Consider the following 27,746-nt stretch of genomic DNA (forward strand, 5'->3'; position numbering starts at 1 on the left):
GTCAAGGATATAAAGGTCAATTCTCACGCGCTAGTCTTGTTTTATTGACCTTGTGGAAACTAATAATAAAACCCTTACTCACCTTAACATATCTGAAGTGTCTCTGGAGGAATATCCCAAGGCCATAAATGTCTCACAAGACTCTTTATCGTTCATAAAGTAGGTTGTGTAATGGTGCACACCCGAGCTGCAGCGCCCTCTAGTGATCTCTAAACAGCTCTGCACTAAAGAGCTGTCAGGCAGGGAAACTACCGAGTGACGTTTGGCTCTGACTGTCAACAAGTGGCAAAGGTAAAGGAAATGAAATGAAGTGACTTCAGCGTAAGAGTAGACTTCAGCCGCATATATGTATAACTAATAAAGGCAAGGAATGCAAAGCAATCATAATAAGTAATACTATTAATTAGGAAACAATAAAAATAAACTCTAAAGTAAATCTTGTAGCTGTTCAGTGTCTCAAGCAGCTAACTGGTGAACCCTTATTATTTTTCTTCATGTTATTCTCCTTATTAATTTCCCCCTGCAGTGAAATCCACAAGACCCGGAGCCCAGGTTGGCTCGTCAATCTTCAACCTCCAAAGCTTGCATGTACTTGCACTTCATAGGTGGGTCTGCAGTGATCGAGTTTTGTTTATCACAGTTATCTCAAAAGCAGCTTGATTTAGAGCCCAAATCATTTTCTTTTCTTTTTTTTCTCATGTCAATCTCTTAACTCACCTGCAATAGTTGTGTCCGGCGTTTTGAGCAAAGTAAGTAAGTAAAAGGGGTTCATGTTTGAGCCACACAGTTTTGTCCATGTGGGTTGCCATAAAATTAGACTCCAGAGAGGATGCTGCTGTTACTGGCCCACTTCTTTCTTCAGCTAACTATAAAGGACTTATGTCTGAAAGTAAGACTGGAAACCAGCAGAATGACTTGTGCTGACTTCTGCCTTTTGTCACAATCATTTTGAGTGTTTTTAGCATAATCAAACTGGAAATTCCCTTTATCACGTATGTGCAATACTGATGTTTCCCCAGCCCCCAGCTTCTGTTTCATCCCATTTAACGCTCAGATCAACTTTTCACCATTGGCTGTCTGCTCTGAAGACATGACAATTTGTAGGAGTCTTTGTTATTTTTGTCAGTTTTGGCAATCACAATTATAAAGTCATGCTACGCACATCCCTAGGTCATAGCCTACATCAGATGTCTGATGAGGTTGATGCACTTCAACAGAGCATTAACTTGTAGTGATAGTCAATTAAAGAAGAATTAAACAGCATGCTGCTATTTATTTATTCATACAACATAATCAAAAACGTGATCAAGCTTTATGGAAGTCTATAGGAGCCCACCCCATCAGTCCAGGAGTGTGAGGGTGTTTACTACAGGAAAAGATAACTCATCTGACTGGTATCGTGGCTGTTTTCACATAACAGGCCATTAACTGAAGCTTGGCGTTATTGTATATGAGGTACGTCACTCATCACGAGCTATGTCAGAGGCAACTGGACTATTCACCACTGCTCATTCAGCTTCTGGTTGCTTTTGTTTAAGATACACATCACATACCCTTCCAACAAAAAAGTGACATTAAGCAAAAAAGAAAGTAGGAACTGTTCTTGGAAAGTTGGTTACAAATCACTGGACAAGGGTGTGAGAGAGAAACTACTTGGCGCTTCTACAGAAGGAAATAAAATTCATCAGGCTACACTGATTTTGGAGGTTGTATAATCTCTCTGGATAACTTTAATTCTAATATTTCCACACTGGTATTTCTACACTATATATATATATAACCAGTGTGACTAACATAAGGGGAAGAGATTTGCTGGTGAGGATTTTATCTTGAAGGACACACAGGAAGTCTGTCTGTGTTTGTCGTGTTTTGGCAGTTTTGACAGAAAACGTAACTCAGATTTCGCTTTTGCTTCCGTAACATTCGCTGCTACTGAATGTATGCGCCGGTAAATCAGTGTGCGTCAATACTCAGTGACAGACGCTTAGTGCTTCTTAGCTGTCAGCCACCACCGCTATGTTCCCTCGGTCGTTTGTCAGTGAGCTGGTCGGAGGAATATGACCTGGGGCGGAACGAGGCTGATTAGTTCTCCAACTAACCCTTAACCTCTGGCGTGTTTATGTTTATGGCGAGTGAGCCTCTGTCAGTAGCAGGTCAGTCACAGGTGAGGTCCGTCAGGAAAGTTAGTTCACGGGCTGAAATGGGCGTTTGCGTTTCTATTGCTGCTAAACGTAGCCCGTGTCGTTTGTTCATGGTTCGCTTATTTGTGTCTCCTGTAGTTTGTGTGACGGGACGCACAAGTTGACTTCTTGTTCAAAGTGATGGACTATTTCTCTCTGGTTCACCTCATCATACTGCTTCACACAGGTGAGTCAATCCAGTTCTCTCACAGAAATGGAGACTTGTTTGATTTATTTTATTTATTTATTTATTTTTCAATGTTAATGACACGCCGCAAATTGTCTCACTGACGCGTTACAAAAGACGGTCTGAACTCCGGTGTGAATGGTTGGATATGGTTGGGCAGAGTGGTTAGTTGACCGGTTGACAGAGTGGAGTTCGGTAGGAGACGGCAGGTAGCCGGTATCACTCCGCATTACGTGTTGCCTTGTTCACGCAGCCCTCGCCCTCCTCACCTCCCTTCCCGCACCGCGCAACGTCTCCGTGAATTCCCACAACTTCCGTCACATCCTGCGCTGGGATCCCGGGCCCGGCACCCCGCCAGGGACGGAGTACAAGATCTTCTCCAGGTAATTTCCCCCCCACACCGTCTTGCTGACTGCGTCTCTTCTCATTTCCTACCACAGACCGCCCTATACATATTTCTTCTCACATTTTTGGTGCTGACAAACAGGCGCCTTTACCCATATCATCTCTGAAGTATCCAAGTAAGATGTGTCGTCATTTGTCATCAAAATGGTCTCCTGTAGTTTATTTCGATTTTTAGAAATGGTAATCAATCAATCCATAAAATTATAAAAGCTACCTATAGGACAGGGCTTTATTTAAGGTAATTAAAGTGTTACAGCAGCATGAAACAACAGTGCAAAATACATATTAACTTTACCAGATATGAAATGCAGAACCATAAACCATGTAAATAATGAGGTTTCCCCAACTCGGCACTTTATACTAATTTGCAAAATGACAGTGATGAAATCTGAAAGGTTTATTATGTAGTGTTTTCAGTGCTGGATTGTACAGACCAGCTTATCAGACAGTAAATTATATGAGAGACAACCGTTGAGAAGAAAAATACCTTCACTGCTTCACTTGATATGAAATTCCTGATGAATCGGAAATTTAACAGACATTTCTACCACAGGGCATATTACATAATACCACTCTAATACTGCACAAGGCCTTTCTTCCCTGGCAGATCTGTAAAGTAAAAGCTGTCCTTTTTTTGTGTTTCCCTTTGTATCATAACTGAATGTGCACTTTAAGTTATTTCAGGCATAAAAATGACACATTTAGAAATGCTGGGATCTTGGTTAGAATTTTAAAGTACATGTCTGGTACGGTATGTCTGGTACGGTATGTCGTTACAGCTGCATTTCAGACACATTTCACAATGAAAGGTTCGGTCTAGTCGTTCTCTGGAATACAGGTAAACTCATGGCATGTACCTGTGAGTTGTCTTCTTATAGGGAGTTGAAATATCACGTGTTGTAGAGCACAAAAATGCAGGACATTTTTGGAATGTGGATGTGCGTGTCATTGGGTTTTATTACATTAGCTGACAGTTGATGTTTGAACAGGCCTCTACAGAATGTGTTACATTTTTTTTTTTTTTTTTTGCTGCCTGCTGTCAAATTGCCTCATTTGAACCATTTTGGATCCTGTATACACCTGGTTGGTATTTGATGTTGAGCCAGATGAGACACATTTGTTCTCCTCGTCTGCGCTAAGCTGGGTTGAACCCACTGAATCACAGAGTAAAGAGGAAACCTGGAGCAGACCCCGGCTCATCTGCGTCTTAACAGCAGTGCCTATCTCCACAAATCATGACCTGCTTTGCAAAAATGTGTGTCATCATAGAAGTAAAGAGGTGCATCTACCTAGGACATAATTAGATTTATTACTCAGAATGCATCCTGAGGAGAAGAAGAAGAAGAAGAAGAGAAAGATGAAGAAGAAAAAGCATTTAACCATCATAATAGGTGCTTTAAAAGCCATAAGTCAAAAAACTCAAAATGCAAAACAGAGTTCTATATAAAAAGAAGGAAGAATAGAATAGAATAGAATATAGTGATCCAGGATGCTCTCGTTGATGGGTACAGTGCAAAACTATGACGTTAATTTCGCGGTTAACTGCAGATGCTCAACTGTGCTGTGTGCTTGGCTTCATCCTATGTATCCGTTTGAAGACCTTTTGTACCTGTCGCAAGATAACAGGAAGTGAGAGGATAGAGAGAAGAGGGGAACAACACCCAGGTCCCTGCGCTGGTGTCTACCCAGGGACGTGAGGTTTGTGGTTAGCGCTTTAAAGGCCAGGAGGACACCCCCAGTCTTTTTTTAGTGCAGAATGATGAATGCATGCTTTTATAGCTTCTGTGTCTGTTTAGTTGGAACCACATTTAAATAACGAGCTGAGTGACATTTTGAAGGTATCATAAGGTGTCCCTTAAAAAAATGTAAATATATATAATATTTTTGATGCTAAACAAAAAAATAAAAAGTAAAAATATATGTGACAAGAAATCATTCCTAATTTGGTATTTTGTAATGATAAAGGCTTAATATTACGGTAATTTAATAATGCTGCTAATCTAATAATGGTAGTTATAATAACACAATGAGGGCAGCCAGTTGATACATTTTATATATAGTAAGTAAATGGAATAGTTGATATTTTTGTATTTTGCTCAATAATAACAAATGGTATTTTCAATAATTATAAGTTTGACGCAACATTTATCTCAAGAGAGACAGTGGGAAATTAAGGTTAAAAACAAATATTGTTCCTAAATTAATTTCAGTGCGCTTAAAGAGAAGAAAGTAGAAAAATAACAGCAATAATCATTGAATACTTTTTCAGTCTCCTTTGCTTTAATGAAACTCTTTATCTGAGCTCCTCAGAAAGCTTTGTCCTTTGTCCGCGCCAACATACACAAACATACAGCATGTTGTGAAGCTGAGGCTGTGACAGATCCCTGGGTTTTCAACAAAACAGGGCACTGAAGGACACCTGAGTCCCGTTACATGAAGAGACTTCTCGACAGAATTCAATTCATAACCACAGAGGCGAACTTACTTTTGCAGAGCACAGATCTAATTTTCTTGAACAGACAGATATTAAAGCACATTATTTCTGTCTCTTTTGTGTGATTGGGTTCTTTGTCTATTTTCAGGACTTCTGTGGTCAGTTCTGTGGTCATTTTATCCACATGTAGAAAAGTTAAGAGCACTTAAATCACTTTTTTTTTTTTTTTTACATAGTGGATGTATATATTTTTTTTAGTTTTATCTCAGTAATGCCCATTTTCAGCCAGTACCTTAAACCTACTGACAATTTGTCACATTTTCAGTGAGAACAGTCTGACTTCAGAATCTGTGGTTTTACTTGAGCATCATCTTTGATGGAATATGTGACTGGCTGGTGCTTTTTCTCTCCTGCGTTCTTCTGCCGTGGCTGAGGCAGCTCTCCCACAGTGGCGTTTCACTCCATCGAGCGAACGGGCGGCGTCTCGCCGTGTGTGTGATGCAGCTGCGACCACAGCTGAGCCCTTTAAAGGAACTAGTGTTTCGGTAGCTCGTATGAAGCGCTGCTGGGATGGAGTATTTTTGTGTGCGTGCGTGTCTCTGAGTTTCACATTCTGTCAGTGTGACCCTTCACGTTTAATTTAAATGTAACCGTCTGTATAAATGAATATGAAGATAGGGAAACACACGGATGATACACCTCTGTACCACTGAGCTCAAATGTTTGCAAAACCCCTTCAGCCGCACTATTTACAGTAAACACTTTCACTGTACTTTCACTTAACTCGATCCATGCTGTAAGAAATGCTCTATAATGCCCCAAATATAGAATAATCTAAAAGTGTGATATTTCTTCTAATGAGTCCCGCTCGCTAAATAAAAATTTGAGTTCTTTGAAAACTTTGTATCAAAGCTGCTTTTGCCGATCCAACAAATGCAAAGAGATTCATTTGGATTTCTGTTCACCTGATGAGTCCAGTTTTATCCAGGGCCCTCCAGTCATTTGTAATGGTAGTGGAGATCATCACTGATCTTCATCCTGTGCGAATCAGCCATGTCTGTAATTTGTGGTAAAAAGTTCACTGCACATGACCTACCTTATTCCTTGTAACACAGAGGTCCTGTGATAAAACCGATCCAGTGCGAATCGACGTCTTTGAAGAAGACTTTAGTTTGATTTGCTGCTTTTTGTTCTGCCTCTTTTACTTAAGAATTATGAAGGATGTGTCCGCATCATGTTATTATTCATTATTTTTAAAAATATGTTTTTTATTATCAGAATTCATTTAGAAGTGAAGCTAACAAAACGTGTACGATGTCCTCTGACACAAAGAGTGGAGTGAAGCGGGGAGTAGCAGAGACATAATAAATGTAAATATATATATTAAATGCCAAACAAAACAGAAAAAGTAAAAATAGAAGCGCCATTCCTAATTTGGTATTTTGTAAGGCATAATAGTACAGTAATATAATAATAATAATAATAATGACAATAATAATAATAATGCTAACCTAATAATGGTAGTAATAATAACATAATGAGGGCGGCCAGTTGATACATTTTATATATAGTATGGCAGTGTTGATATATCTACGTGTGGATGTAAACCACTAAAATACCAAATACAAAACATTTATCTCAAGACAGACAGTTGGAAATAAAGATGAAATGAAAACAAATATTATAACAATTACTATTTTTCCTAAATAAATCCTAAATAAAATAGAAAAATAACAGTATTAATATTTACTACTTTTTTAGTCCCCTTTACTTTAACCAATCCAAACTAAATATGAAAAAGTTCTCTAAACATTTGTCTGTCTGTCATTCAGGTCGATGCAGTGGATTATTGCTATTTACATGCTTTGTTTACATTAATCTCTTAAAACTAGATCCCAGCAAATAATATAAACTGTTGCTGCTGAAAGAGATGCTAAATAACTTTGAGTGGACTGAATCTGAGGAGGGAAGGAGACAGAGTGAATAAGAGAAAAAGAGACAAAGCAACAATCTTACGGGACGTGTAAACTTGTGTGAGCCAGTTGTCAACAATTTGACACGTGGCCATGGAATAAAGGAAATAATATCCAGCAAATTTGTAGATATCTGATTGAAATGAATTGCACAGGAGCAAATAACTTAAACTTGGCTGTTCTATGAGGTGGTAATTACTCAAAAGTGACAATATCACTTTCTGTCTATCTATCTGTCATATTGTGTTCTTACAATATATTAAAAGATTGAAGACAGAACAGCTCCTGTAAAGTCAAGCAATTGGGGCTCCCCCTGGTGGCTGGCTGCAGTATAGTCATAAGCTCCACCTCTATGACACTGGATGGGACTTCAGAGGGTATTGCACAAAACCAGGATAAGGGATTAATCCTGGATACGTTGGTTATCCTGGATGAACTTATTCTCAAGTCGGTTGCACAACAGCAGAATAACTTTATCCTGTCCAAGTAACCTCAGTGATTTATCCTCTGCTCCAGACCAGGCTAAGAACCAGGATAAGATCCATCCTGTGTTGGATCTGTTGTCAACACTGTAAAAAATTAATGTGTTTTACAGCATTTCCATGATCTTTCTACACAAGTTAGATCATTTAAATCATCCTGCATCCAAATATTATAAATTTCATTTGCTGATTGACTTTTAGTTTTAGTAGCATTTTGTTTCACACAGATTGTATATAAAGATAAAAGCTCAAATCAATAGACGAAATATTTCAGTAAAAAACAAAAAAGAAGAAGCAAGGTTTATTTGGAATCTTGTTTTTATTAATATAACACTGACATTGGAAGCTTTTAAAGATACAAAAATCCGACAGTACAATACAGATGTAAAAAAAAAAAAATACATAGGAAAGAGAAAAAAATGAAATAATTACATATCACTACTTAAACATTAGTGACAGAAGACAACTGTAAGGGTTCCACATCATTCTGACTTTTGTTTTTAACTTTAACAATCTTTCTAGTGTTATATTGCAATATTAATAAAGACTGCTTGTCAGAGTTCTGTCAGAGGTCTGATTAACATGTGTGTCATTGCAGTTGATCCGTTTTTTACTTTTAAAGATGCTGGAGTTGAAAGACGGTCTCAGTCACGGCTGACGGGGGCAACACAGTTTACATATAGGTCAAACTCCCCATTCACCCGTTTCCTCTGTGTGGTGTGTATTTGTAAGCACCTTGGGTATTATGAGTGTGTAACAACGGAAATTATGCATCGTAATCAGATAGATTCTCTGGTGTTCTGATTCACAGACAACATTGCTCGTCAACATGTTGCCAATTTTCTCTCCTAAACTTAAATGCTGAGTTTAGAATTTTTGTCAACATATGATCTTGTGTGGTACTTTTTTTTTTTTTCCTGTGTATGTGCATTTTGTCTGGTATTGGTCGTATTGGTTTAAAATCTCGCACCTCTTCCCAGTTTCTGGATCTCTAGTTTCTCGCGTTCTCCTTTTAATGTCCAGCTCCACCAGTTCCAGATTTCCTTTTTTTTTTTCCTGAATTTTGAGTTCTGCCAGCTCTGTCTGTTTCTGCTGGTGCAAATTCTTTTGAAGAAATGTCAGTTAGCAGTATTTGTGCATCACGTAGATTTACTTCAGCATATACTCACAATGGGCCTCATTCACTAATATGTGCGCGGAAATGTTCTTAGTCTCCACAAAAAAAAAAAAACAGTACATGCGCAAAATCACAGTGGGATTCATGACACGTGCGCACCGGCCAATTTTGTTCTCACCACCGTGCGTATGTTGGTTAATCAGAACCAGCAATCAGCAATCAGCATACTGTCATGCCTCTATTTCTCTATATAAGGACATCCTTTTAGTTCCGCATGAAGAGAGATACTCACACGCATCCCCACTGTGCTGTTGTGTAAAATAAAGGAGTCGCGTGTGCCTCCAGGCCAGCGAGCCACATCTTCAGCGTCACAGATTACCTGCACGGTGATGAAGTGGTGGTTCTTTCTATTCATGAACATGTACTTCTATGTGCCATATTAAAGAAAAAAACAACTATTGATTAGTGGACTAATCAGCTCCACATCCTTTAACTGCAACTATGACAGTTCCAGTGGAGTACGGTTTATCAGTTGTACAAGCTACTTGCGCATTAAACCGGTCCACTGTTATCTACCAGGCTTTTCCCTCTCCTTTTTAATTGCTCTGGTGTTGCCATTTTTTCTTATAATGTCCTTTTATTCTTCATATTGTCCAACAAGCAGCTCTTGTTCAGCGACGGTGAAGTTGGACGCGCGTCTATGTTCCATTTTCCTGTCGCTGACTCTGTGATCGATCTCGTGGACTTCTTAAGAATAACGTGAACACGCACTTATCCTAACGATCCGTAACCTGGCTTGAGTAAGCCGCGTCTTTTTATCCTGGCTCAGCAATCGTGTAGCCGATTAATCCAAAAAAATCACAGACAAGTCTTTACCCCACTTTTGTACAATACCTCCCAGGTGTCAGTTTGTTTGCATAAGTTTAGTTTAAGTTATGTCACCAATTGCCCTGCCAACCACTCCGTCAAGCGGTGCTGCCGAGAAAGTTGTAATGGAAAAATCAAAAAATAAGTCTATGGTGTTTAATCCAACATTTCCTTGTAACTGGTGGAGGTAGAGCAGAGCGTAGTATTAATCAGTTGAGTCTGGAGGCAGCGTGGTTGGGTCATTGATATCATGGTTCGTGTGGCTCCGCTCGGATCGTACTGTTAAGACTCTGGCTCCAAAGTCACAAGATGGTTCTGCTTGTATCCCTGGGAAAATGGCATCAGTTTGGCCAATGCAAGGAAGTGAGGCCACGCCGTCCATAGACGGGTCCATAGACGGGTCCATAGACATAGATTCTTGGTATTCATCTCTACATCTGTTAAACATATTAGCTGACACTGTCAACACACATGTGATGGTTTGTTACATGCAATGTTCTCTTTTTCTTTTTTTTCTTTATTCAGACTGGCAGGGAGAAAACACAAACACATACAGACCACGACAAATACGTCTTGTAAGCTGACGCTATCCAATAAGAAGACATTTCATCTGATGGTCCAAGCAGTTTTCAATGGAACCCTGTCTCCAAGATCCCACGATGTGTCCTTCACCCCTTTCGCCGACAGTATGTAACATGAGTAATATGAGTTTGAGTCAATGTCCGCACAAATTGACTGATTGAAATTGACTTTTTTTTTCCTTTTTCATGTGACAAGCTGTAATAGGTCCTCCACGATTCACACTGGTTGGATCTAGCAACTCTGTCCGTGGCAACATCACCCTGCCTGAGGCTGACAGACACTCTAAAATTGAGGACATCCAGATATTCTATGGTTTTGATTTCAGAGTCTCTTGGAAGAACAAGAATGGAGACGAAAGAGCAGCAGTGGTAAGAAATCCAGTTTATTCCCGCATCAAACTTCAGATTTTTTTTCATGATTTTCTACTGCATCATTGTTGAGGAAGTATAACGTTTAATTTGGTTGTGCTCAACTTAAACATACAGTATTATGTATGTTCAGCACAAGGTTTTCCAGAAGCACAACTTCTCCTTAGGGTTAGGTTGTGTGACTGGTTCCGTTAATTGTGAATGAACAGAGGCAAATAAATAGAGCACTTTCTGCCTGTTTGACAATTAACTGTATTCGTGTTTTGATCATAAAATAAACACCTCCTCCTCCATCTCTGTCTTGGATCAAAATGAGTAGAGCGAAAAGTGGATTTTCTTCTTCAGACTGGAACAATAGTGACGTCTCTAGCGACCTCTGCATATGTTAATAAGCAGAAATGCATCCATACACACACAGCGGAGCATTTAGAAATATTTTCCTGCAACAATGATGTGTTCAAGTTAGTTGACTTGGGTAGTGAGCAGAGCACCCAAGCAGATTTCCCATGCTGCCTTGGTCACACATATTTTTAACTCAGTTGTTTCTTCTTATTTGATCTACAGGAGTTCTCTAAAACACAAAACAGGAGTTTTACTCTCAGCAACTTAGACAGCGGCGTGGAGTACTGCGTTCAGGTGGAGATTGATTGCAACATTAACAAGAACACTAAGGCGTCCGACTGGATCTGTGCCACCACGAGCCGTCATGAAGAAATGAGACTAGGTGAGATGAGCTTTCAGAGTCAGTGTTTATGCTGCTGTTACAAAGTTATTATTAAGACGGTGAAGTGTAATCTGTAGAGTTCTCAGGTTGCGTTTTTAACGGAGAGTGGGGCGTGAAGTTAAACTGTCCTCCCTTGTCTGATGTGTCAGGCAAATCCCAGTGAAGTTTGGTCATTTCTAATTTCTATCTAAACCGTCAACTGTAAAAAGATGAACACTGAACAGTTCCTCAACCGTGGCTCCACTCTCAGACCGTGCTGATCAGACTCTGGCTCCATAGTCGCAACATGACACCACACGTATCCCCGGGAAAATAGCGTCAGTTCAGCCAGTGCTGAGAAGTTGGGACATTGTCCATATTTATACGCAATCTACGATCTAAACACACTTGGATACATGATTAGGAATTATGAATGATTTAATTGTCACATCTAACAAATGCAAGCAGTCACATTTATTGTTTTGGTCTTTTTCTGCCAGTCTCAGAATCCTGTGGGGTTTTATTCTCAAGTAAGAGATAGATACTAATAAAGTATAATAAATAATCTGCCCTTCAGAGTTTCAAGTGTCTTTTATTATTTTGTCCACGAGACACAAGATATATATGACCAATGCATAGATATAAGAATAAGATGAAAAATGTATAATCCAATTTACATAAAATATATAGTAAATAAAACATTTAGCTAAAGTGTCTAGTGTTCAAATGTTCAAATGTGCGATAGTCAGTGCGACATTTGTCTATAGTGCCATAATTCTGTGACACACGGTTCCGCCCCTGCACAATAATAAAGTTGTTACAGTCTTTGTTGTGTGGTCCAGAGAAGTAAGGTTTTACTAATGTGTGTGCTTGTGTCTCCCCAGGCCCTGTTGTTATAGGTGCGGTTGCTGTTCCTGTAATTGTTGTGGTGATCAGCATGTTTTGCCTCCACTACAGCGGATTCCTTTGTAAAGTGAAGGCAGTCCTTCCCAGAGACCTAATTGTAAGAAATCTGTCCAAGACGGTGAACCCCATGTTGCTCTGTGGTGTGTGTGCGTATGTGTGTGTGTGCACGCGAATGAATGGGTAGCTGCGTCATTGTGACTGTGAAGTGCTTTGAGTAACAATAGGTAGAAAACACTTAGTTCCTCTTAGTACTCTTGCATGAACTCATTAATCTTTGGATTACTTCTTTTCATATCAGAATATGGTTTAGGGACAGTTTCTCAAATGAATCACTGCTAATCAATAACTGATATCTCAAAGTGGGGAAATGTACAGTGTTGTAGCAGCGGACGGATTGTAGGACAGTAGTACACAGGAGACAAAAAGACAAATAAAAAGTAAACGAGGACAAAAGATAAAAACAAAGACAATAGAAATTGTACATAAGATGGAAGAATAGATACTTTTACCATGTGGCACATCAAGACTTCAGGATGTGGAAGTATAATATGTTACTGCACATGGTGTTGTGATTGTCCACGTATGAGTCCAGTGTGTGTGGTGTGTATTGGGAGAAAACAAGCTGTAATGTAACGAATACAACGCAGCTATTCCACCCACCTTCAAATCCTAACTAAAGTGTAAATGTGTATATTATTTACTTTAGTGTTGTGAGTCCTATTCAAAGGTCAGCTAATCAGCACTTCATACCAAAGTTTGCCATCCTGTTCACCCTGTGTCAAATTACAAATAGGGAATTTAGTTTTCTGCTCCTAGATGGATAGATAGATGGGTACTTTATTAATCCTGTGAAATTCAGTGTCCAGTAGCTTCATCATATAGAAACGGATGTGAACACTAATTCATATTTTGGTTAAGGCTTCAAACCACAGGTTTTTACACTTTTAATTTTATTTGTTTTAATTTTTATTCTTATCCCTGCGTCCTCTACTTCTCTAGACGGTTCTGAGCCATGGCTACGTCCTGACTCCAGAGAGGACATTCCCGGACCAGCTCTCCATCTGCTCAGAGATGGGAAAAAATAGAAAGCGCAATCCCGCAACTCTATCACCTGCCACACGGGAAACTAACTCAGAGGAGGAGGATGACGAGGACGAGGCAGAGGATGAGGATGAGGGACATGTCTACTTGGACAGAGTCGGGGAGCTTTCTCCAGATGAAATGTCCCGCCAAGGCTCTGGTAATACATCGGGGAACAGCGAGATGGCTCCATCACGTTCGGATGGGAGTTTCAGAGAGAAACTGTCAGCCAAGTTGAAGACGCTGTATGTAGAGCCTCCTCAAGACGAGGTCAAAGCTGAAAAAGCAGAGGTGTCCCTCACGCATAAGGGGGACAAAGCAGGTGTCCAGAGACAAGTCACAGATGAGGTGAAGGAAATTGAGGAGGAGGAGGAGGAGGAGGAGGAGATGACGACGACGACGACGACAACGATGAACGTCTCTGGTGATGTCAATCTGTTCTCTGTCATCCTGGGTGCACTGGCTACATGTGAGGAAGAGGAGCAGGAAGAGGAAGAGGAAGAGGAATCGGAGCAGAATACAGACGACTCTCTACCAGACCTTTTGACACTGTCCAGTCAGGAACATGAACTCGCCCCAGACTGGAGCTCAGACTCGAGCCACACAGACTCACAAACTGAATTGTATAATAATCAGACAGGAGGACTGATTCAACCCGCACATAAAGGCTACTATGGCTTGAGATGAGGATGGAAGAGACTGAGGAGCACACAGGTCTTTGGAGCAAAAACTTGTGTTGCTTTGATGTGTTACTGTATGTACAGTGTATGAATGTGTTCAGTGTATTTCTTCCCAGCAGCTGCATTGGTTTGGTAAAATCTCTCATCAGCTATAGTGTACTTTTGACACCCATTACACATTCCTGAAAAACTGAAGAGAAATATTACAGACTGTTGGGCTTGTTATGTGAAAAATTAATATGATACCTCAAAAAAGAAAAGTTGTATTTACATATAAATATTGACTATAGGTTCTGTGAGAGCTAGTGGTTAATAACCTCAACATCCTTTTTTACATTATATTTCTATATAGAAGGAAAATAAGAAGTGTAATGGTAATAATGACTGCATCTATACTGTCGTAGTAAGGAGCACATTGTGTTACCTACCGACATGTGCTAGGCTCCTCAGCGGGTCACGATAGAGTCCCAGAAATCCGTCACACCAGCACAGGACTGACCTCAGCAACTGAGATAGAGACTGACTGGACACAATAACTGTTGCACAGGTTCTTCATAGGAAACTTGCTCATGTTAAATTTCAACTAGATTTTGCCCCAGAGGCATGTGGGAGGAAGAAGTTGCCATTTTACTTGACACTTTATTTGGTGGACATCAAACACTTCACCACGAACACATCATCCCCACCGTGAAGCATGGTGGACAGATATTTAATCAAGCTTGTAGTGTAATAATAATCCCAATAAATAAAAAATAAAACAGATTCGGATTCCACTGTGTGTTAATGGATTTTCCACGACCTCCTCTTATCCTATCATGAGATTGTTTGTTATATTTAATTTGCTTGCGTGTGGTTGTCAATGCTGAGAGGGAGCAATGACGGTGGAAAGCGAACAAAGAAATTCTACAGGAGCAGGAGGAACCTGGTATGAAAATGACCTCAAGTACAACACGGAGTCATGTCATTTGCATGTCATAAGTTCTCAGGTGACACCGCTGTTGTGGGGTGTGTCTGTTTGTCTGCCTGTTTTCAATTAAGTGCGCCCTAAATGTAAACACTCCTATGGCAACCCTACCAAACCAGGCTTTCTAAACAAACCCTATTGGTGTGCTCATCAATAGACAGGTCTCTGTTTTTTAAAGAGCGGTTCAGTAATGTTATTATTAGTCAAACAGTTATTCAGTGATGATAGTTTCTTATTTTTACATCAGGAATTTATGCAACAATTTCAGATACCAGTTACTCTACCGGTTTTTATCAAATTTGGATTTGGAGATTATGATATGAATTGTATGTTTTGTGTGTCCCCTTTTGGAAATGTGTTCACACGATGTAAATTCTGGCAATACATATCTAATTTCATAGTGGAAAATATGTTGTGTGACTTTGCACTTTGATTGGAAAATGTCATTTTTAGTTTTGTTGACATTCAAGTCTCCTTAAGAAATTATTATTTTATTATTTATTTGATTGCACTACTTGCTAAATTCTATATTCACAAATGTAAATTCTCCAGAACCAATCCGAAGTTTTCAGAAAGGAAACCTTCTCCACTGGACGCTTATGTCATTTCACTTTGATGTGTATCCCTTGAATTTTGTAGTTTCCTATTGATGTAACTTTGTAAGTATATATGTACATTGTTAATAAAACTGTTTCATAATGATACTAATAATAAAGTAAAATGCGGAACAAAAAAGGTTTGCCTCCATGTTTCGGCATTTGCGGCATTTCTTACACTAAGTCACATGACTTCCCATCAAATCCAAGACTTCCCAACCTCGTTGCTGCCTTCACGACTGCTCGTAATTACTACAGCTGCGACCTGACTGCAGGCAGGCTGTTTATTTTATTAAAAATAAAACACTGCTGTGTGTTTGGTTTCAATGCATATAACACGTGTTTAATATTTTCTTTCACTGTGTACAAAAACAAATTTCTGATGAACACAAGTATGATTTTTCCCCCCTCTACGTGTCGGCAAATCTCTGGCAGCCTAGTCGAGAATCCTTTAAGTAATGCTATTTTGTCGTTTTTCTTAAATACCCATTCGTTAGAGGAACACAAATATGCGAAAACTATTAGGTCAAACCATTCAAACAGACAATTTAAGCACGGTCAATTAGGAAATACAACTTTACTGTAGGTCCTTAAAGGTAGCGTGAGCGGTTCGGTGTGTTCTTATTATACAGTCTGCGTAGCGCATCGGTCGGCTGTTAGTAGCGGCTCTCAAACTCCAGTAGCAGCGGGTGAAGGGAAGCTCATGGACTCACATTTTGCATCAGGTACCAGGTGTTTTATACGGGTTTACCATTGTTACATGTTACAAACGGGTTGTAGCGCTTGATTTACTTAGTAGTAGACATGCTGTGAAGTTAGCTAGCTGGCTAACTGTACATACATACATTTCCGGCGAGTGGGCGTGTTGTGAAAAAACACGAATATTTATTGTTTCTGGGCAAAGTAACGTTCCGTAGTGATACATATTTACCACTATATACACCACATATGTTTTTTTATGTGTTTTTTTTTTTACATTAGTTTTTACATTAGTACATTATTTATTTATTTTCATAAAACCGTCGAACTCAGTGTTGAGATGTCGCTTACAACTTAACTTACTTCCAGGAATCTCCCTTTTAAAGCTAACGATTATTAATTATTCTTCATGAGTTGGTTTTATACCCAATTGGCTTTCTTTTGAAGCCAGTTAACATTTACTGTTTGATTTGAAACATGTTAGTGAAACAAGTCACAGCGTGTGCTCCGACCGAAACTAAACGTCTCAACGTTACCTGTGCCTTCGCAGTGTCGTTTGTGTTCGTGAGGAAAGTGAAAGCGGCTCCAGGGTCCAGACCGTCGTAGGACCCCATCATGGTCAGTCCGTCATGACGGCCCTCATTTGGATGCTCACATGGCTGCCGCTGGCCCATCCAGGTGAGAGCACATTCATGTGTTGTTAAATGTTAGGGTGAGATGTCCTCCCTCTTTTTTTTTATTGTATGTATGCATGTGTGTGTTCCTCTGCAGGTGTCATAGAGCTTTAGAGTCTTTCATTTTCATTTTCTTGGTCACCTCTCAATGCCATAAAAACTGCAATACCAGCATATCAATTAAACCAAACACGCTGCAGTTCAAAATGTTTAACTCTCAAGCCTCTAATCTTGTTGAAGTGTTGTTACGTCTGCGGGACTCTTTCTGTCAGGCTGATTTTCACGCTCTCGCGAACAGTCCATCCTAGTGAGGAGTGTTTAAGTTTCACATACTTCTCGTGATGTGTAATGACGCCGGATCGTATCGATTATGTCGAGGAGCTTCTTCATTCATAGCAAATGTCAAGTGTTTTGCAACTACACAGCACAATTGTCAGGAACCAAAGTATTTGACTCTAGAAATCTTCCTGGTGGCGATACTTACATTGGCATGACATCAGAAAGCCTGCGTTCTCTATTCCAGAAATGGGCCGGTCATCCAACACCACAAACTCCGTAACCCTCCCTAGCTTTATTAACTTTTCTCTTTTTTAAATGTAGTTTCCACTGTTTGTTGTTGTTTCGGTGAAGTCTTTGAGGTGAGGTAGGACGGGACCACCAAGTGCACCCGCATGATCGGGTGCAACCGTGCCAGTCAGTCGGGCGTCACACGTCACACAGAGATGAGGCGTCGTGCAGACTGATGGCTTGTGGCAGGAAAGATTTCGACAAACAGCAAAGTTATCTGATCCTTTCAGAGAAGGTGCTTCGTTGTCTTTCTGCTGTGCGGTGGAGGTGGTGATCAGGGTCGCGCTTGATTCGTAGCAGTTTGTTCCGTGTCCTCCAAAAAGCCTGCAGCCAGTGACAGAGTCAGCCTTCCTGACCAGCCACAGCAGAACGCTCAAAGATTTTCGACATCAGAACATAACAGTGGTTGTGTTGTACAAAATAACAGTCAGACAGAACTCACTGTGCTCGACCCCGTGCTGTTGCTTCCGTCTTGTTAATGTGGTACTTGAATCTACTCTTTTGAGGTGCTTGTGCACGCTGCTGTGGTATGCAGTCTCATATTACAAAGCGCGGTCCTTTTTGGGGGGTATAAAATCATGTCTTTTTCACCGCCAGATATGTTTGGAGAACGTGAGCATTATGTACTTGTGGTCATTTATTACATTGCAGCCCCACATACACAATTTCATGTGTAAAATGACTTGCTTTTACCTTTGGTTAATCATTTTTCCTTTCTGTATTCCAGCTTTGCTTGAGCTCCCAGCGCCTGTCAATGTTAATTGGACCCTAAGCGACTTCAGCTATATGCTGACATGGGAGCGTGGGCCAGCAACACCAACAGATGTGTACTACAGTGTCACTGCTGCAACAACAAGGTGCGGTTTCATCTGGGTGTGTGTTCGTCTTAAAAGTTGTTCTCAAGGTGCCAGGTGTACCCAATGCTCAATGTTCGTACCGTATTCCACATTCTTACTCTCTTTTTTAGTTTTTTGTTATTGTCAGACACAACAAACTGGGGACAACCCTGTCAAGCCTCGGCTACCATGCATGTATTAAATCAGATAAAATAATCAGTTAAAATAATTAAAGAAACTGACTCAAGTACAAAACAGTAATCACTGTTTTCAATTCACATTAAATGGCACAGCCCTACGTAGGAATAGTTTGAAGATTAACCTGTAGTAGACAAAAGTAACTGTGTCTTAAGGTGGAGCTATGGAAAGTTTTACGACAGCAAAGATTAGAGAGATTACCTCCAACCTCCACAAACCTGACGTTACTGCCCAGATGAGCACGGTTTGACTGAGCAATGGTTCGTCGACACTGAGATTTCCGCAGGAATGTGGAACAATACTACAACTTAAAAATGTACATGTTGTCAGTCAATAGCTTTATTGTTTTGGAGAGTGAAAACAGCTGCTGAGAAAGTTAGATATTGTCTGACAGGACGAATGTGTTGTTAAATTTCATAGAGATGTGCACAATATGGAACTTTTCCCAAAATAAACAAAACAATCTGGAACAAACTTTCATCCCACCCTTTTCCTCCCTGTATTAGTCAAGGTTTTTTTTTTTTTTTTTTTTCGAATCTTAAAAATGAACTGAAATCAAAACCCAACTGAAAGACTAAATAATTAATAAAATCTAATAAAAATGTACAGTATATATTTTGTCATTAATTAACACACATTCTGTCTCGGGACACAGGAAAAAATATCGCATCGAAAGTTGCTCCAAAACTTTATATTGTGTTAGCGTGAAGACAGACGTCAGTGTCTAAATTAAAGCGTGATGGAGAAAGGACCGACTGTGCAGGGTACAAGGTTTTTGCATTTTTCCATAGCTGTATGTAGGTCCACACAGAGCACGCATTTCCTGCTCATGTTTCTAAATAAATCAATGTAAATGTTCTGTTCACTTTCATACAGTGCAGTGAGAACTCAACTCCAGTTGTTTATCTCTTATTTGACCCTCCAGGGACTCCTCCCTGGCGCCAGTAGTTGGCTGTGAGCGTGTCCTGCAGCCACTTGTTTGCAACATGACGAAGGTGTTCAAAGATCCCACGAGCGAGTACATCATCAAGGTGGAAGGTCACCTGGAAGGACAAACCTCAAAACCTGCCCTCATTGAAGGTTTTAGACCTTTGAGTAAGTGACAGCGTAGTGGAAATAATAGAACTTCAATGGAAGAGAGATAATTGAGATGATCTTTAAAGTGACGTGTGAATTTCTGCTGTAAACGAAAAAAACTGTTTCTCTCATGGACTGATTTTCCGTTGAGGGCCGGTTATGTTACACAGCTGTTGCATCCAGAAGAAACCTGAAGGAGGTGTAACAATTTATGTCGTTCTTAGATGACCTATGTTACAGTTTCTTATTATGCATCAGTGAGGCAGAACGTCGTGACCAAATATGTTGCGCGTCAAATCCTATGTACACACACCGATCAGACAATAACATTATGACCACTGACATCTTGTGACAGTTCAGTGCTCTTTTGGACCTGGTATCCACGTGGATCTTACTTAGACATGTAGCACCCACCTAGACCAGACCAGGCGCCCCCACCCCATAGCAATGGCACTTGACACTTGATGGCAGCAGCCGTCCCCCAGCAGGATGCAGCCTGACACATGCACGCCTCCAAACTCATTAGATCCCAAACTGATCAAGTATCTGTAGGATAAACCACACAGGCCCCTCCCCTCAACTCATAGGACACAAAGGCCCCCACTAACACCCTCAGAAGACCCATGTCTCTGATGAGTCAGAGAGTGTTGGAGGCACAATGGAGACCTACACAATGTTAGAAAGGTGGTCATAATGTTAAGTCGGGTCTGTGTATGTGCAGGGGTTTATGTGACTTGATAGAAACTCTCTGTATGTGACTACTATTCCTCCTGTGTGTCCCAGACCTCCTGAGCGTGCCACAGATAAACGTCTCAGTCTGCAACAAAACAAGCATTCGTGTGGACCTTGAGCCTCCCCCGGGCCACCCCCGGGACATCTACGACATTCTTCAATACCGACTCCAGATCAAAAGTAAAGACAAACCGGTACTGTGTAAACATAATACTCCTTCATTCATTTCTGCCGACACGGTTGACTAGTTTGAAGTAAAGTTTGAATTGCTTTGGCTTTAGTGTAGAACTGATTACAAATGGTACCTCATCTATGGTATATATTACCACATCTGACTCAAACCTAGTTTCTATTTAGGGGAGTAGTGCGTGTTATATTTTTCTAACACTTGTCTTTGTGTTTTTTGTGCAGTTCCACAAGGACATCCAGTCTCTGGATAGTGTGATCTGGGAAGTTCCTGTACCTGGCAGAAAATATTGTGTATCCGTTTGCTTCAAAGACAGCTTTGAGAACAAGAGTTCCAATTTTAGCCAACCTAAGTGTGTTTTCATCCCTGCCTTATACACTCCAGGTACAGTTTGCATGTTTGCTATGTTTTGGGTTTCTCTTTCTGTTTTTCCTTTCATCCCTCAAACTTTCTACACCCACGGATCAGTCAGTAGCTCTGACTGATCAAGACTTCCTGAGGGAATTTTCAAGTGCTTCAAAAAGCAGGAGGATATAATAGACTTTTAAGGAGCCCAACCACAAACTACGTAGCACCAAGTTGAAGTCCACCAAGTTCTTGAAGTCCTTCCTACATAAAAATTGCTACTAAGTCCTTTCAAAATGTTCAAAATGACGTCACACACAAAAACAGAGTAGAAAGTAACGCTTTGCAATAACAACAAAATCTATGTTCTTGACCTGAAGACATGCAGTATTGTCACATGGTGTTGTCTACATGGTAACTGAAGCACGATCACGGACTAATGTCGGCTGTGGCCAGTGACACTTCTGGCATGTGGCTCTTGCTCAACAAAAAACAAAAAGGAACATACTCTATAATAACAGCACCAATGTCAACTCATACAACGCAACAGAAGTGAACATAAAAACATGAGCTTATGTGCAGCGTAATATGCAGCATTTTCTCCAAAGCCTTTTCCATGTAGAGCAGCTAAAGAGCTGATTACTCTAGACACTGAAATTCACCAACCAATTGTTCAAGTGCAGCCTGCTTCTCTGTTTCCACATGAGCTTTGGTGAAGTTGTTAAGAGGATTTAAGAAGATCAGTTGATCAGTTCAGTTGTGTTTTTTTTCCTTAAAAACAAACGATAAGGACACAGTGAAGACTCCCAGGTACTGATCAACTATCAGACTCCGAACTCTGGAACAATATCAAAGCTGCCCGGAGTTTGGACCATTTTAAGTCACTGTTGAAAACCCACATGCCTCTCTCAGGCATCAGGGTCACTCTTTAATCAGATTCTTTCAGTAAACATTACAGCGTGTGGATGTATTCCACATAAATCGATGTATTTATGTAGTTGCAGCTCTAGTGTGCACAAGTGGTATCTGATCAACAACCCTGCTCACATCTTTAATAACTGGCAGATATATTCTCACTCAGAGAAGCCTGTCACATACTCCCTGCTGATGTACAACACACACTCCATTTTCTGTTATCATCACCACGAGGCCTGTGTGCCACAGCTCACATATGTGTTGTTTGGCACGTTGTTGGCTGGTTATGAATTACTCAGCTGTTATATCCAGCAATTGTTTTTATTCCAGTGTCACGTTCTCAATTATTTCGGCTTTATCTCCACAATCCTGAGTTTGAAACAAAACGTGCTGAGAGCTGCACAGAGGATTGTGAGAGGCAGCCTGCCCACCACCACCACCACCACCACACACATTTATATAACCAGATGCAGGAAAAAGGCCTCTAGCACCAAAGAGGACCCCACCCAGCCTGCACACACACACGCTGTTTGCCCCCCTCCCTTCAGGCCGGAAGTGGAGGAGCATCCGGAGCAGAACCACCAGACTCAGTAACAGCTTCTACCCACAAGTGGTTAGACTGTTAAGCTCTGATGGCCCCTTCAAACACACATACAGACACACACACACGCACACACCTGCTGCCCCCCACACCAGAAAATAAGCTATATATTTACTCTTAACCTAAATTGGTTATTCATTGTAAATACTGTTTCTACTTTGTACTGTTTTTATACTTTATGTTGTCATTTAAATGTCGTGTTGGCTGAACTGGGCTTCTGTGCTTAATTGTACATGTACATGTTGTGGAACGAAATTAAGCACAGAAGCCCCACAACATGTACATAGTACATAGTACATAGTACATAGTACATGTAGTTCTACACAGTACATGTTGTCGGAATGACAGTGAAATTTCCTTGGATCCTTGGATCCTTGTCGGCTGTGGTGATGATAAAGGAAGTGTGTCTATATGTGTGTGCTAACAGTGCGTCCTTTTTGCAGACCCCGTCATCTCGGCCGTGTTGTGCGTGTTGCTGGTAGTCGCAGGAGGGATTGCAGGGACCGTCGTAGTTCTGCTGGTCAACGCCGGTTTCATCTGCATGAAAAGGGGACCCCTGCCTTCTTTCCTTGTAAGTCACTTTTACTTGTGTTGTTGTATCATTGGGGAGAACTAACTACAGGCACAGTAACACCTGAGACCACAGCTGGCTTTTATTATCACACTCACGTCAAATGAAGTAACACAGAATGCTGCTCCGTCCTGCAGCGTACAGCTGCTTCCCAAACACGGATTCATACTGATTCAACTAGAAATGTTTGCCAGAAATATCCACTTTGTAAAGTGTAGATAAATGAATGTAGATAAACTGCAGGATTTCACGTTGTAGCTGGTCACGTGACCCAGCAGAACGGTGTAATATATTTCCAAAAGGATTAAAACTGATTTAAAGTCATGCACCAATCAGTCACGTTTGATCACGTTTGCCGTGTGTTACCGTTTTTGGCTAATCCGTTCCTTTAACCACGCATCAATCGAGTTGTTTTTATTTGTGGTTTCACAGCAAGTGGCACAGTTAAAGACTAAAGTAAGAGAAAACATCAGTGAGCGGATGCGTACTTGAGCAGAACCCACAGACACGCACGCGTTCTACATGTGATTTTTATGAATTTCCTATTGCTGCGGTCGATTTGTGGCTTCAGAAGAAAAGCAACAAAGGCAGCTACAGGCTACAGGCCACCTCGCACTTTCTTTCGGGTGCCTTACTTGACCTTGTCTCTACATACGCCTCCACTGAGCTGCTGGTGGTGGAGTTGAGGTTAGATGATGTGAATCAGAATACCCAGAAGGCATGCTGTATCCTTCTCTCATTCATCTGTGACTGGTTGGGTGACAGATTAGGATCTAGTATGTGTTAGAAAAATATAAAAATATAAAATGTCGCACAATTTCGGACTTTGCTATTAATAAGACACGATAGCCCAGTTTTATGACCCTTTCGGTTTATATTAGACATCCACGCTAGCACGTAGACCTTTAAGGTTCACTGATATGGACAAACATCATACTCCAGTATTTTAAATCTGAATCGTGGCACATAGTTTATCTTGGTATTTGATATGACGCAGGCTAAATGTTCAGCGGTCAGACAAATTCTAAAGAAAGCTGCATTCATTCGCATATTTATACTCTTCTCTTTCTGTTGTCAGACAACACAATGAGTACAAAACTATACAATGTTAACAAGCAGTCACTTAAAGTCTTTTTCAGCCTATTGCTAAAATCCTGATTTTCAGACCTCGCGTCAGCCTCCGTCCTGCAGAATCACAAGTGACCTGCTTAAAGTACAGGTGTGATGACAACTAGGACATGTTGAGGAAACATTTGAGTTGTCCGACCCGTGACCTCGGACCATGTCGATGTGGTCTGGGTCACATGTGCCCACATTCCTTTAGTAGGTTACACAATGCATCCTGAGTCACGTTTCCTAAAAGGAAAAAAGCACCAAAAAAAGACCAGCCAAGTCAAGGGCGGTGTCAAATACAGGGTGGTCCGTGGCATTTGTTTTTCCTTCTGATGTCGGTTAAAACACAAAATTTAATCTGTTCATTAGTAATGAGAGCCTTTTCAAATATTTGTCCCTGTATTTGTTAACAAGCCAAATAAGAAATAAGTCTAAACAGAAATGAACAAATGAAAGCGTGTGGTTGTTTATTGATGTGGCCATGTTGTTGCATGATGAGTTACGTATTTACATTACGCATGGAAGGTTCAAGGGTTGAAGTTGTTATCTGGCTTTAATGCATGTTTCAAAAATAACCAACTTCAGGACTGAGATAAATAATAAGTTAGACATCTGAAAGACGAGTAGAGGTCCATTAGTGACAGTAGCTGTTTAAAGATGGTGGAGTTAACCTGCACGCAGAGACAAAAACCATAGATCAGATGTGAAGAGCTGGCTGGAGATGTATTTTCTTAATGCACACAGGCTCTTACAGCTGGTCTCTGATGGTTGGATTGACCAGGTCAGATGTTAATGCACAGGACCAAAGTCAAAAGCAGGTTAAAATCATCTGTGGCTCTGACTCTGAGTCTATTTGCAGAGAATGAAGTTCACACTGGAAACTCTAGTTGTCAGCATGACGTTAGAGGAAAACATCAAGCTACCGCACATGGATAAAAGCAACATGATCCTAGATATAAGGACCGTTAAACGCGTGGGCGCTGTTTACCCTTGACCTTTCTAAGACTGCCGTGTCTCATGCGAGGGGGATTTGAATATGCTTATATAGAAATAGGGTTTCACGTTCCATTGTTCACTGCCTGAAGTCAAGCAGAACCACAGCAAGACATGGGGAGATCCCCTCGTTCAAGACCGGCGTGTGGCCGGTGAATACATATTAAATGTGAAACGTGTCAGGGGTGAAAACATCAGCTTTTCAGTGAATGTTGTTTTTTTTTCTCGTCAGTTTGGGGAATTGGGAGATGTAAAAAGGTTTATGGGCGCAGTGGAGTGGGTGTGGGAGACTGATGAGTGTGATCTCTACAGGGGAAATGTAGATCAGCAGATTAATTAGAAATAATATATTAACATCAATGTTTAATTTTTTGTCATGTTGTATCCTCACATTTAGTATAATAGTAAAAAATCAGTTTCTAAATGAAACACTTTATGTTTGATTTTTCTTCAGATTCATTGCCATTGTGCGAATTGTTGTTCCAAAGGGACTGCATTTACAAAAGTCGTGTCTTTGTTTCTGTCTGACCAGTTCTTCTTTGTTTTTAATCTTTCTCTGTCTGTCTCTGTGTCAGACATCCATCCCTCACATCGAACAGGTCGTCGTCTCCTCCTCCTCTTCCTTCCTGAATGTTAAGCTGATGGCGCCCTCTGCTGATGAGAAGAGGAGCTGTTCATCTTCAGATGAGAGCGATGAGGAGAACGAAACCGAGGGCGCCCAAGGGAAAGGAAATTACCATGTTGGAGTGGGCACTAAACTCCTCTCTTCTTACCCCTCTTCTTTATCAGCATTAACATGTTCAACCTCCAGACCCGAGTCTCCTCCCGGGTTTTCTAAAAACGATCCATTGACCTTCCTCAACCCACTCCCCGAAGCCAAACCTTTAACAGACGTTCATGTTGGAGCTGGATCGGACCAAACGACGACCACAGGCACGAATGGTTTGACTAGAGGGAGAATCAAGGATGAGGAGTTGGAGGAGGAGGACAACGGCCAGGAGGTGAACATCTTCACATTAACCTTTGGTTGGCTGAAGGAAGAGGGCCAGCTGCATGTTGGTGTGCCAGAGGTGGAGTCTCCTTCTGCCAAAGAAGAGTGTAAAACTTTGGATACCAAGGAATTCGCCACAGATACAGTACTCTGGTGTGCCGATGTTGTCGAGGAGCAGGAGGAGGAGGAGAAGGAGGAGGAGGAGGAGGAGGAGGAGGAGGAGGAGGAGGAAATACTTGAGCACAATGGATATATGGGACGCCCACGAGCAAATGTTTGACAGACTCTTTGTATAGAAGTATTTTAAGTGTTTCTCATATGATTTCACAGTATGTGAAAACCATTGTTACCGAGGCGCTGTGGTGGCGAGGCCTGGGTCATAGTTCCTTTCATCAGTTTATCGGTTTATATGTAGCCTATCCCAGTTCTCCTTGGGCAAGGCGGGGTACACCCATCACAAGGCCAATGATGCATTCATAATCACACCTACAACCGCCTGAAATCACGTGTTTGACGGTCAGCTGGTCTGAGCCGGGAGCACGAGGGAAACGAGGCCACTCGGCTAACCGGTGCCCACGTCTCCTTCTTCTAAATCCACCGCAAGTCCACTAATCAAATACAAGTCATTCAGATCCCTCATTGAGTACTGGAAGAATTGAGATTCTCTATTTTTTTTAATTATACTCTGTGTTTAAGTAAGGAATATCCTACAAAGGTACTGGAGTTGATGGAGTACAAAGAAGCACACAGAAGTTTTAATAAATATTTTTAGCGTTTTCTATGTCGTTAGCATAATTGTAATTTAGCATCATTGATCAATTGTTATAATATCAATAACAAATACCAGTGTGCTTGGTGAAAATTCATTTTTTTTCTTGTTTTCTGAAAAACGTTCAAATACGGCTTAGTCAATGATGCTATTAGCCTTAAGATATGTTTCATATTCCCAAAAGTCCTTACTTTTATTAATTGTTTGTGTCTGTGTGTGGGGGGGTGGGAGGGGGTCGAAGTGAATTCATTCGACGTGGACTTTACCAGTCATTCAAAACCCAGCTGCCCGTCCAAGGCCATCCATTGCAAAGTTCTGCAAGCTGGTATATGTTTTTAAGTATCTCTCTGAAAAATGTTTAGAAACCTTTAGAGCCAGTGGTACAGGGAGCTTTGTTACTGCGGCATGGTGCAATTGACAGCCCAGGCCGAATGGAGTTAGGTGTAGCTAATAGTTAACAGTCGTCAAGTATCAAAAGGCAAACTGTGGACAGAAAATATTTTTACAGAACATAACATGGACTAAAACTGATCGTTTATAGGTTACATGGAGAAACACGCACTTCCATCATGCATATAAATATATATACATACTATACAATATACAGTATATACACACATATATGTCACTGACTGATGATTGTCACAGGTTGCTATGTTAAGGCTGTACATCCTCTTTCAACCACACTGAAACCAAACTTGTGAAAACTGAGTAGCTTTGAAAAAATAATGTGTAAAAAATTTTGTATTTTTTTATTAAAAACTATTGTATGAAAAAGAAGAAAGAAAAAAGTGTCAATGCCAGAACCTACTGACTTTTGCTAATAATTTGTAATGGTTTTTATATCTAAATCTATAAAATGACTGTGTCTCAACTTTCTGTTTTGTTCTTGTCTTCTTGTAATTATTATTACTATTATTTTTAAGTGTGGAGCAACAGTAACAAATTTCTTCC

General features: G+C 40.6%; 2 protein-coding genes across 6 annotated transcripts; both read left to right on the forward strand.

The window, feature by feature from the left end:
* Window positions 1–1,901: 1,901 nt before the first annotated feature.
* LOC125017455 (interleukin-10 receptor subunit beta-like) lies at window positions 1,902–14,726 on the forward strand. 4 transcript variants are annotated; one of them, XM_047600673.1, is made up of 8 exons: window positions 1,902–2,164; window positions 2,280–2,367; window positions 2,621–2,750; window positions 10,171–10,331; window positions 10,423–10,595; window positions 11,160–11,319; window positions 12,183–12,301; window positions 13,204–14,726. In XM_047600673.1, the coding sequence occupies exons 2-8, from the start codon at window positions 2,322–2,324 to the stop codon at window positions 13,969–13,971; spliced, it is 1,557 nt and encodes a 518-aa protein (XP_047456629.1). In that variant the 5' UTR covers window positions 1,902–2,164; window positions 2,280–2,321; the 3' UTR covers window positions 13,972–14,726. The 4 variants fall into 4 exon arrangements, with proteins under 4 accessions (XP_047456629.1, XP_047456631.1, XP_047456632.1 ...); XM_047600675.1 differs by having other exon boundaries at window positions 1,902–2,153; XM_047600676.1 differs by lacking the exon at window positions 1,902–2,164 and having other exon boundaries at window positions 2,485–2,750.
* A 1,395-nt stretch (window positions 14,727–16,121) lies between these two features.
* LOC125017456 (interferon alpha/beta receptor 2-like) lies at window positions 16,122–27,666 on the forward strand. Of its 2 annotated transcripts, none has more exons than XM_047600678.1 (8): window positions 16,122–16,249; window positions 16,774–16,901; window positions 18,192–18,321; window positions 19,424–19,593; window positions 20,359–20,501; window positions 20,719–20,878; window positions 22,799–22,926; window positions 25,608–27,666. In XM_047600678.1, the coding sequence occupies exons 2-8, from the start codon at window positions 16,853–16,855 to the stop codon at window positions 26,301–26,303; spliced, it is 1,476 nt and encodes a 491-aa protein (XP_047456634.1). In that variant the 5' UTR covers window positions 16,122–16,249; window positions 16,774–16,852; the 3' UTR covers window positions 26,304–27,666. The 2 variants fall into 2 exon arrangements, with proteins under 2 accessions (XP_047456634.1, XP_047456635.1); XM_047600679.1 differs by having other exon boundaries at window positions 16,147–16,249; window positions 16,798–16,901.
* The last annotated feature ends 80 nt before the right edge of the window (window positions 27,667–27,746 follow it).

This window comes from Mugil cephalus, chromosome 12 (genome assembly GCF_022458985.1).
Source record: "Mugil cephalus isolate CIBA_MC_2020 chromosome 12, CIBA_Mcephalus_1.1, whole genome shotgun sequence".
Taxonomy (NCBI): Eukaryota; Metazoa; Chordata; class Actinopteri; order Mugiliformes; family Mugilidae; genus Mugil; species Mugil cephalus.